General features: G+C 50.5%; 1 protein-coding gene across 2 annotated transcripts in view; it reads left to right on the forward strand.

The window, feature by feature from the left end:
- Positions 1-9,712, forward strand: part of DNAAF9 (dynein axonemal assembly factor 9) — a 128,559-nt gene extending 118,847 nt beyond the window's left edge. For both annotated transcript variants that reach the window (XM_082744534.1, XM_082744535.1), the window contains exons 32-37: positions 638-744; positions 1,061-1,135; positions 2,821-3,026; positions 4,143-4,208; positions 5,319-5,412; positions 6,214-9,712. In XM_082744534.1, coding sequence (XP_082600660.1) covers positions 638-744; positions 1,061-1,135; positions 2,821-3,026; positions 4,143-4,208; positions 5,319-5,412; positions 6,214-6,326 — 661 coding nt within the window. In that variant the 3' untranslated portion in view covers positions 6,327-9,712. The remainder of the gene's footprint in view (positions 1-637; positions 745-1,060; positions 1,136-2,820; positions 3,027-4,142; positions 4,209-5,318; positions 5,413-6,213) is intronic.
- The last annotated feature ends 2,003 nt before the right edge of the window (positions 9,713-11,715 follow it).

An 11,715-nucleotide genomic window follows, 5' to 3' on the forward strand; every position in this document is an offset into this window, starting at 1 on the left:
TCACAAGTAGGCAGAGAGGGAGGCAGAGAGAGAGGAGGAAGCAGGCTCCCTGCTGAGCAGAGAGCCCAATGCAGGACTTGATCCCAGGACCCTGGGATCATGACCTGAGCCAAAGGCAGAGGCTTAACCCACTGAGCCCCCCAGGCACCCCAACATGGAATCTTCTTAATGAGCCTGTGCTTGGCATTATATCTTCTGAGTTCAAAACTGAAAAAATAGAGAAGAGATGCTCCAGCTCTTTAGTTCCTTTTGGAAAGTGTGCACATCCAAATGTATGGTCTATTAAGCTGACCTCAAAAGTGGGATATAGTTGAGGCTCTGAGGAAGAGCTCCAGGGGTGTCAGGAGGAACCCCCAATCTCAGGTGGCACACTAGTAGGCTTCAAACATAGATGGGGTCTTTGGTTTCACGGAACTGCTAGTCTACAGACCTCCCTGCTCTAATGGGGCAACCATGCTTCTCAGTCAAGGTGAAAGAGACATACACATATTTAAAATAAATGTTGTATATGCAAAATGTCACATAAGTAAGAACTCAAATATTATAGGATGAATGATATGTAGTTCATCCCTGAGTGGTATATAATAACATTCCAAGCCCCAATTACTTGTACTTACAACTTCTTAAACTTTTTAAGGTATGAAGGTAAATTTGATTCTGGATCAGTCTTTCCACTAATGGTTCAGATCTGCGTATGGTTTGGTCGTCCCTTGGAGAAGACTCGCTTTGTCGCCAAATGTAAAGGTAAACTTTGGTTGGGACCCTGATAAAAGAGTATGTCAGAGTTGTCCCTGTTTCCCAGCACCATTTTAGTTCATGTGTGCTGTTTTTTCTTCTTGCTCTTGGGGTCTGAAAACAGGCAGAGGGATTTGAGGGTCCAGGAGTGCCCTACCCCTGGAAACAGTGGCAGAACCACTGGGAGGGTCTGGTGGAGGAATAGCATATAATCCCTGGTCCATGGAGTAGGGATCCTTCCCATTCCCTAACCCTCCTAGCTGTGTGCCCCAAACTTGGCCTCTGCCCCCAGGTTGGTGACAGCTTTGTCCTCTTCTTCCACCAGCAATTCAATCTTCCATCAAGCCAAGTCCCTTCTCTGGAAACATCTACCACATCCTGGGCAAAGTGAAGTTTTCAGGTAACTGGGGAGTTGGATTTAAGAGTCCTGCACTATAGAATGCTCAGATTCTCATGATGTGGATTCATAGCTTCTACTGGTGCTCTGCAGACCACAGATACCTCTCAGGCTCTCTCAAAAACCCTCCCATCTGGGCTTAACACCAGTGGCTCTTCTAGTCCCCCCACCTTTCTGCAGGTCCTGCTCCACAGTGCAGGATGTGTCCTATCTTACCCCTGGATGGCCTGCCCAGGGCCTCTCTGCACAGCTCCTTGACTTCTTATTCCAGAGACTCTCAATCTACCCCTTTCAAGCCATCCATGGCCTCCTAGACCTATCACCAGGAGCTCCCCCAGTGATGAGCTCTCCAGCTCCAGATCCATTTCTGCCAAAGTCTTCAAGCCTTCCACTTTCCTTCTCCCTATTTATCAGCCTTAGACCTCTGGAACCCTCATGACTTGAAGTCTGTTCACCCCAGGCTGGAGGTCAAGGAAGGCCTCAAAACAAGGAATTAGTCAACTCAACATTGAGGAAGGGGAGAATATTCAAGGGAAAAGGCACTGCACGTGCTTTGGAACCAAAGCAAACAAGGCATATTGCAGGCAGCAGAAAGGGTTCACGGTGGCTGAGGCCCAGTGGGAATATGTCTGTTAAGGCATTTTAGCTTTTTTAACAGAAAACACCAACTCAACTAGCTGGTGTTAGCTACATCATAAGAAGTCAGGAGGTCAGGCAGCATAGCATTGCCACCAAGGACACAGGTAATGTGTGTTCTTCCATTCTTGGTATGTCAGCTTGTCTTCGGGTTCCCAGCCCTCATTGCCAGGTAGTGCTGCAGATCTGGTGTCACCTCCAAACACAACATCCAGCTGATAGAGAGGCTTTTCTTGGGGGTGGCTTTATCAATACAGATGCCTTTTACTGAGGCATCCCCTGCCTCTTCCTCAGCAGACTTCTCTCATTGCCCAGGATTGAGCTGCCATGCTTTCTGGGGAACTGATACTAGAGAAAGAGCAGGTGGTGGACAGGCAACCATCAGTGTCTGCCATAGGGAGCCACTGAGAGTTGTAAGCATGGGACCATGTCACCTGTGTAAAGATCTCTCAAGGTCCTTAACCCATGTCTTTGGCTTTATTTATGTTACTGAATCTGAAACTTTGGCCCCTTACTCCAGCCTTCTTCCCTCAGGCTCCAACAGACATCCTCCTCCTTGCTTCAAAGGTCGTCATGCCATCCCCTTCCCTCTCACTTTGTTTTCGTTTTTATTTAGACCTCTCAGTTAACCTTACTCAGTTAAGCTCTCTTTGTTTTGGATCCCTTTCCCATCCTGCTTTTTAGGGGGACCTAAAAAACAACAACAACAACAAAAAAAAACAGTCCTAGCTTTCCTGTTCCTATTATGTGACCCTCCTGTACCACTTGTATGTTGACACTCCCTTTACCCTTGGCCTCTCAGGCTTCTGCTGAGACCGAAGGGGCTCTCCTCTTATAGTCCCCTTCTGGGTTAGTGATGTCCACCTGATTACCAAATCAGCCAAGCCAGAAACTTACATTGCTCCTCCCTCTCTTAGTTCATCCTTTTTAACTTGCCATGAATCATGGCAGTTTTCCCTCCTGCATATGTCACAGGAATCTGTCCCCAGCTATCTGCACGTTACAGGCTTAGTGTAGCGGTGACTCAGGGACTACATGTGTTCTCCCTGCAGACTCTGAGAGGGCCATGGAGGTCTGCCACAACACTCTGGCCAATTCCTTGAGCATTGTCCCGGTTTTGGAGGGACCCTCACCACCACCTGATTCCCGAAGCACACCTCAAGACAGCAACGGGCAGCAGGAGTGTTACCTCGTGTTCATCGGCTGCTCCCTGAAGGAAGAAAGCGTCAAGGACTGGCTGCGGCAGTCAGCTAAGCAGGTGGTTTTCAAAGCCCAGACACCTCTGGCACAGATATGACCAGCAAAGCTCAGAGCTGCTCCTGGCCTGCGGGTAGAGACCCCTCCAGGAGCCCTCTCCTGGTCTACGCTTCACAGGCTCAGCTGGCACTTTCAGGGATGCTCTGCAAGTGGGAGGAACCTCTTCAAGGGAGGAACCTTGAGGGTAACCTCGAGGCAGACCTGGGCTTACAGCCATTTCTAATTCTTTCGCCAAGGCAAATTGCAGTTACTAGGTGGCTTAACTGGGACCTGGTTGAAACCTGGTGGTTCCACATGGATCCTGGGTCAGCCTGGCAGTCTAAACTCAAAATGTCTTTTCTTAGCTGAACCTAATTCAGGGGCTGTCCTGTGTTCTGAACCCAGGATCCTTCTGTACTTGGGTTCTCTCTCTAGAAAAGAGAAACAACAAAGATACGCTTACAGCTATTTGTAAACCAAGACTTTAAGCACTGATAACAGTGAGCCCGGGCGCTGGAAACAGGCGCAAGGGAAGATGATGCTGGCCAATAGAGGCATATAAGCATCTTTAGCCCAATACTGCAAAGAAAAGTAAAAGCCAGACTGGAGTAAAATCCTCTCATATGACACAAGCTGTGGGTGCTAGGCCTCTTAGCACAGCCTCACGGGTTTAGCTTGACTTAGAACTCTGGAAACAGAATTGGCTGGGCCCTGGGTCCTTAGTTGGAACCTGTCTTTTATACTGAGGGATGGCTGTGTGTAGGCTCTATCTTTCCCAGATAAACTGGATAAACCCCTAAATGGTTGACTAGGGGACCTCATGTTGTCCCTTTGTCTGCATACGTGGCCCTGGTGGGGCTTAGAGTCGAGGCTCTGCAGATACAGGAACATGCTATTGCAGAAGTGCTGGTGTTCCCTCTGCTGCTTGTTTCCCCTGGCACACAGGGTAAAGTGGTGGTCAGTGGTCTCCCTGAGGGGCAGACAGGATGTGTGTTCAGACCACGACGCTGCCTATGCTTGCTTTCCCTGCTGCTGGGATCTTAGTCATGTCACCCCCCAGAACCCTGAGCCCTCCCCGCCCAGGTACTCCCTCAGCTCTGTCGGGATCTGACCCCTCCCTTCCTCCATCTCTGCACAGAAGCCTCAGAGGAAAGCCCTGAAGACCAGGGGAATGCTGACCCAGCAGGAGATCAGGAACATCCACGTGAGTCCCCTAAGAGCCCCAGGGCTATCCTGGGCTGGCACAGCTCCATCCTTTAGAAGTCCCCGAGTGAGGGGGCTATTTGTAGATCAGGCTGGGGATCTTCCGTCTCTTAAGCCACAAAGGAAAGCTGGGTAAGGAGGAACCTCAGACCATCCAGCCTTGTAGCCTAAGAGAGGAGGAGGGTAGAATGACCTCTGGTATGACCTGAGCATGAGATAGAGGAGAAGCAGTGCCTGTAGGAGGAAGGGGTGACGTGGAGCCCTGTTTTGACACACTGTTGAAGCAGCCACAGAAGTCCTTTCTCCTCCCACCCTTCCTTGCTAGATAAACCACAGATAAAGCAACAGAGCCCAGGAAAAACTGTCTAGATCCAGAAACTGCTGATAAGCAGGTGGTAGACTCCTAGGACCAGCACGAGAGGCTCTCTGCTGAGCCTCTCAGCCTTCAGGCTGACTACTAGCCTCTTCCCCAGTCCCAGCCCCCACTGGCACCTTTTCCTGAGGGCCTTGGGGGCAAAGGCTACAAGGGACACAGAGTCCAGACCCCAGCACAGACTGTGCCACTTCTCCCAGTAATGAGCAGGTAGGAGAGACTCTGGGACCCAGGAGCCCCTGCTTTGGACTTGAGGAGGTCCCTTCATATCCAGCTCCTGTCCTGGGCAACCCTCGGTGCTCCTGGGGAGGAGACTGTGGGTACCTCAGAAGGCAGTCATGGTAGTATGTGTTCCCTCAGGAGCAGACCTTGAACATGGATTTGAGTGCAGATCACTTATTTTGGAAGTGATTCTAGGAGACACTAACAGAGAATTGAGAGAGTAAGGGAGAGAAAGAAGGGAGACGGCTAACAAAGGGTGTGTTATTAAACCAGTACCACTGAAGATGTGTGGAGCTTAATCCCAGAGAAGCTCCCAGAGTTCCTCCCTGAGATGAGAGCTCGAGAACCTCCATCAGTCACTACTTGAGAACTGCTGCGGGGAGAATATTCCCTTGTGTATCTAGCCTTCCATGGGGCAGTGTGTGCTGTCTTGCTAAGGCATAGGCTTGTCTGTTTTTCATGAATGAGTAAATGATAGGAAGTGGTCAGGTAATTTTAACAGGAATTTTCTTGCAGGTGAAGCGCCATCTGGACCCCCTGCCCGCAGGCTACTTTTACAATGGCACCCAGTTTGTCAACTTCTTTGGTGACAAGACTGATTTTCATCCACGTATCCTTAGAATCTGTGGTGGCCAGGTTGAGTGTGTGTGGAAGCCTGAACGTAAAGAGGGTGTCTGCTAGAGCCATTGCAGCCCACCCCCTAGAGCATACTGGGTTCTAAGAGCGCACAGCAAGCCACAGAGGCAGACTTTTCATTTGGGCCGTTGAACGTCATTAAGGTTAATTTTGCCTTCATTCAGTGATCACTGAAGCACCTGTGGGTTGTAGTTTCTTTTTCTTTACTTTTTTTTTTTTTTTTAAGATTTTATTTGAGAGAGAGAAAGAATGAGAGAGAGCATGAGAGCGGGGTGAGGGACAAAGGGAGAAGCAGACTCCCTGCTGAGCAGGGAGCACCATGTAGGGATCTATCCCAGGACCCTCAGACCATGACCCAAACCGAAGGCAACTGCTTAATCGACTGGGCCACCCAGGCGCCCCTGTGCATTGTAGTTTCAGTGTAGCTGCCATAACATCCTACGTTCTCTGGTCATCGAGATCATAATCTACAAGTTGGAAAGACTATACGTGATTGCAATAGTTAATCTGGGGGAAGGTAGACAGAAGTCTATGCTCTTGAAAGCTGGAGGGCTCAGCTCTAGGACCTCATGAAGGAACCTGTGCCAACCCTGGCCTCTTCTCTGTAGTTGGGGTGCGGCCAGTATATAGGAAAGAGCCCGGCAGGTTGGCTTTGTGTGGGCTGGGCATTCAGTCCTTCGGTGTCCCCCACCTCAGCTGCCCACAGATCCCTCTGGGCCTGGGCAGGCTCCCTTGTCCCCCCAGCTCAGGGCTCTCTTCCTTAATGAGATGCCAGTCATGGACCAGTTCATGAATGACTACGTGGAAGAAGCCAACCGGGAAATTGAGAAGTATAACCAAGAGCTGGACCAGCAGGAGTATCACGATCTCTTTGAACAGAAGCCCTAGGGGAAGGCTGGGCCATATGTCCTGGAAAACGTCCACCCTGGAGGGGGACGTTTAGATATGGGATAACCGAACCTCAGCTCTCCCAGGCCCCTCCCTAAAGGGGCTGTCTTTGTTCTTCTTGGCCTTTATGTACTGGTTTGAGTGCATGTTGTCTTTATTCTCTATACAGCGCTGAAGAGCATCACCTGCATCACTGATGGGGATGGGGGTGGGGGGTCCTCATGAACAATGAGCAAATAGGGACTGCCCTGTTTGTGCGGCTGGCAGCCCGGAGCCTCTGGTCTCTGGTCTCCGGCCCAGAGCCTCTGGGTCTCTGGTAACAGTATCTCCTTTGGGCTGCTGAGGCACTGTGATGGTGGGGAGAAGCATTTGTTATACAGGGGAGCTGTTGGGATGCAGAAGGAACCCTGGCTGCCTCAACAGTGGCCATGCCCCGGGGACCAAGCCACCACAGGCACTGGCCTCAGACATTGCCCCAGACATTGCCCCAGGAGAGCCCTGTCCCCAGTGGACAGTGCCTGTCTTCCTGCTTAGTCCCCTTGCATTGAAGGAGCAGGCCCTGCTGGCCTTGGGCCCAGTCCTGAGGGGGAGCAACCCAAGCCCTGCTCCAGCCCCACCCACAGGGCCAGCAGCTTGGGCTAAGATGAGGGGATGTCCCTTATAGGCTAAACTGAAGGGAAAGGCATGTTGCTTTCCAGAAGCATGTGGCTTTTGAATTGATACAAGCGGTCTCCTTGGAGGTTGATTTTGAGCTCCCCTTGTCGCCTCACTGTGGTTTGCCTCATTCTGGGGCAAAAGCAAACCTGCTGCTTCAGCCTCCCTGTGATGCCTTCCCTTGCTTTTGAGGGGAACACCTGCAACTGTTTAGTCTTGGGCCCAGGGCTGTCATCACTTGTGGGGCATCCCGGAATGGGGCTCACTCTCCAGCACCCAGCCCTCCCTTGAGCCTTGCCAGGGAAGCCTTGGTTTGCAGCCACAAACTTCAGGAAACTTATGTCCCCAAGCATTGTTGCTGGCCCTGGACTTGTTTGGCTCCTGTCAACTGGGAATTTCAAAGAATTCCAATATCCAATTTAAAATTCCTTTCAGGGTCTTTGTTTTCAGCTGGACTGTAAAACAGAGGAGAATTACAAATGCATCCCGTACCTGACTTCCAGAATTCGAATTATGGGGGAGGGGGAGGTCACAGGCACTGATATTTGGATGATGTCTGTTAGGACTTCAGCGCCTCAGCTGCCTAGACTGTAAATGCTTTCTGAATTTCACTTTTTTTTTTTTTTTTTTTTTTTTTTGCATGCCTTAGGAAGAAGCACATAGACAAAACCAGCAAAGTTTCCAGTAATGTAGAGGGGTTTTTGAGAACAGCCCCTGGCACAGAGGAGAGACTGAGAAAGGATGGAGCACATGTGGTGTGTGTGCCTGGTCACTCAGAGGCCTCCATGCAAGTAGCAAAGCAGGTGTTAAGAGCTTGTCAGTAAAATGTACTTATATTAGAAAAAAATAATCTGCATTTGAAGCCAAATGAACAAAACTCCAAATACCACTAAATAAGAAATCTTGCATGAAGAAAGCCTTCTGAAAAGGCCCATGTGCTCCAGTCCCAGCTCCCAAAGCTGGTGATGACAAGGGCCCAGGTGTGGAGCCCATGTTTGGGAGCACCTCACTTCTGTTTGGCCAGAGGCTGGGGTCCACAATGGGCCTGCCTCTGCTTCAGAATCAATAACATAGATCTTAAGTGCAATTGATGAAATAAGCAATGAGTTACTGTAGCTTCTTTTAGCTCTACTGAGCTCTTTTTAAAAACTCAAACTTGAGCAGCCTTAGAAAAGGGAGAAGTGGGGTGGGTGGGTGGGTGGGGGGGAACCATAGGCCATTTACTCCAGGTGGGTTGCTGTGAACTTTTAATTGAAAGCTCTAGATTGAGAAGCTTGAGCCATTTCCTGGCTGCTGCACAAATGAGTTTTTAAAGAGGGTTCAGAGCCCGTGTATAAAAGCGGGTCTTCCCACTGCGTGGGGCTGTACTACGTGGTGGTCTTGGTTTCTGACCGTGGTCCACAGAAATGCTCTCTCACCAACTTGCCCCACTGTCCCAATTCCTCTACTGTTAGAGGGAAAACTGTGATTACCTCAACTTGAATATGAAACTGTGATTGAAAAAAGTCAAAACGTTAAGAAGTTCCAAAGCCAAAAAGGCAGAACTGGCTGAGGCCTCCGTTGACGCTCCTCAGCCTGCTCGGGGGTGTGAAGGGGCACATTGGCGAAAGGGCATTCCTTGGGGCGCACTTGCTGTGCCCCCGGTAAAGAGGCACACTAGCTGTATGAGCTCTTTGAGGACTGAGGCAGGGAGGACACTCCTCCCCCTGCACTGCCCCTTCTGGAACCTGCCAGGCGCCTCTGGGTTCTGACTGTGAAGTTTAATATCCACTGGATTCCTCTGGGAGCTCCAGGTGGAGAGACAGGGTCTTAGGTTGTCTTCAGAGGAAGGGCCATGACACTGTGTTGCAGATTTTGACCTTCAGAGTGGATACCAGGGACCCAGCAGAGATATCAGGTGTAGTAGGTTCCTTAGGGACAGGCAGAAGTCCTCCAGGGGCTTACGTGCTTTTTGCCAACTTTCCTGTTAGCAGCTTCAGTTTTATATCACCCAGAGTGAGTGTGATAATGTTGAAGTCGCTGAAGTTATGGGTTATTTTACGTTTTGATGTGGGATTTTCTTTTTTTTTTTTAATTGGGAGGAGGAGGCAGAAATTGGAGAAAAGGGATCACCCTAGGAGGGGGCTGCTGGCACGGAGTCCAGTTAGTCCCATCCCAGCCCTGGGGGCTCTCTGACCTGAGGCCAGGACACTGGGCCCTGTGGGTCGCAAGAAGTTCCCTCCTAAATTCTATTAGGATTTTGGAGAATTTTTGCACAGTAATAAGCTCTGGGTTGCTCTTTGGGCTTCTCAAAAGGGAAAAGTTAACTCAAAGATTGTAAACTATTAAGTATTGCAGCGTGTTGCTGACATAGTTGGATAGTTGTACCTCAAAAAGTAGGTGAGAAAAGGCTTCCTTGTCCCAGGTTGTCAAATACTAATGACAGAAGAGCTCACTTACGTGCCAAAATTCACTTTTATACTAGTTTTTCAGTGCTTTAATATTTGTAACTTAAATTTTAAAACTCATATTTACAAACACTACTGTAACTTCAGTGAAACTGAATTGTGTGATTGAAGCTTTTTGCTTATTATAGTATTTATTACACTACTTAATTCAGTAAATATATAAAAGTAGCCTTCAATTTATTTTTATATTATTTTACATGTTTTTACCTGCAGTCGTGTATGTGAATTTACCTTGGTAACTGAGATGTTATGCTAAGGACCAATAAACTCTCACTGAACAAGCAAGACCTGGGGCAGTTACATGTTCTTGTGGACTCAGCTGTGTGGGGGAGGGCAGAATATGTATGTGGCTTGGGAAGGCCCACCCTCAGGGCCTTGGGCCCTTCCTTCAGCCTCAGCCTCCTGTTGGTAGTGCTTTGCTGGGCAGCTGGGAAGAGACCCTTGGGGCGTGCACATTCCCCTCCCCAGACCCCAGAAGGCCCACAGAGTGTAAGGTTCATGAGACCACCCAGCGTGCGGATAGGTGCTCTCAGGACTCCCAGAACCTGAAGAGGGGTTTGAGGAAGCCTGCTTGTGGCTACTGGGGTCCCCCCGGGACCCCAGAGAAAAGCCAGCCTGCCCCCCATGGGGCCCTGGGAGAAGCTGCATCCATTGCTGCCCTTGTGCTCATCCTGGATGGCGGGGCACTGGTCCATTCGCAGCCCCTCACCCTGACTCCACGGTGGTTGACAAGCTGGTTGGGCCAGCCAGAGCTCCATGATGGGGCCCCTGTTCCCACTTTACAAATGGGAACGACTGAAAATGAAGGGCCTGGGGGGTCAGAGCCACTGCCCTGGCTCAATGTCCCTCCAAGACGCCCCCCTGGTGCTGCCCTGCCCAGGCGCCTAGGAGCCATTCACTCCAAGGGAGAGGTCGTCCAAAGGCCCGCAGCTATAGCAGAATGGTCACCAGCGCCCCTTTCCCCATATTGCAGGGGAGCCTGGCTGGGGCCCGCTGGCAATGCAGGGCAAGGGCTGATTGCCAAGGCGCCGTGCTTCCACAGAGATGGTGCTTTCTGTCCCGCTCTCAAGGCAGGGGCCTCTGGACAAGGGAAGTGCCCACTGGGAAGATGGAGAGCTGGCTCAAAGGGGAGGAGGCAGCCTCCCTCAGATGGTGGGAAAGGTGATCTTCGGTTTGGAGGTTCTGTGTGCTCAATTAGTCATGTACAAACCAAGGCAAAACTGCATGTGTGGGGCCCAGAGAATTGGGGGAGGAGGTGGCAGAAGCATCCCCTTTCTCACAACCCTTTTCTCCAGAGTCTCCCGCCTCCTAGTCCTGCAGGACCAGATTTGAACCTTGAGGGAGCTCCTGTGCCTTGAATTCCTGGAAGACCACCAGGATTTGGGGATTAGCCTCACAGTTGTTGGGGAGATGGGAGAGACGGTATATGTGGAAGGGCTCCTGGAGGGGATGATCCTTGACAGCCAGGAGGACTTCGAGGCCAGGAAGCCTGGGGCTGGGCAGGGGGCCTGTCCCCACCTGGAGCCCACAGTAGGGCCACTGGACTACTGAAAGCTGAGGGCATGCTTGACAGAGCAGGAGCCTCAGAATGGAGGGATCCTGGCTGATCGGTGGGAAGTGACTCAGAGCAGAGGGGGTCAGGTAGAGCTGCTGAGTATCCTAGCACTCTCAGGAGCATGGAGAAATAGTCATGTGTTCATTTCCATCATACAATCTAGGAAACAGTCAAGCCCAAAGGAAACAGGAGAATCTGCCCCGCTGCCAGCGCATGATAGAAAAGGAATGGCTTGGTTGCTGTACAAAGAGTCTAAGGTGGTGCCAGCCTCAAGCTGGACCTAGGTACTCAGATGTCATCCGAGCCCTCTCTCCATACTTGGGGACCTCCCTCTCCCCTGGCACTGAACTTCCTTTGTGCTACCAGCAGCCCTAACACCCCAAAGGGGAGACCCAGCCTCCTTCTCCAAAGGCAGCACCGAAGTCTGAGGTCACATTGCCATCCCTGACCCAGTCACAATGGTCAGGAATATTCTGACTGGCCTGGCCAAGGGTCACTGTGCATTTCCAAGGGCCTCCCCAAAATTAGGCCCACTGGAGAATCTCAGTCCCCCAAAAAAGGGGGGACTTGCTCCCCTAGACCAGCATGGCAGACTGTTTCTGAGCTTTTCTGTTAAAATCAAATATATACTTGATTTTTTTTAGTTTTGCTTTCTGCTAAGTCTCTTCTAGTACAAGTGATAACACAATGTTGTTCTGTTGTGGTGGTAGTGATTTTTAACTAAGGGGGAAAA

Source organism: Mustela nivalis (genome assembly GCF_964662115.1).
Source record: "Mustela nivalis genome assembly, chromosome: 8".
NCBI classification, from domain to species: domain Eukaryota; kingdom Metazoa; phylum Chordata; class Mammalia; order Carnivora; family Mustelidae; genus Mustela; species Mustela nivalis.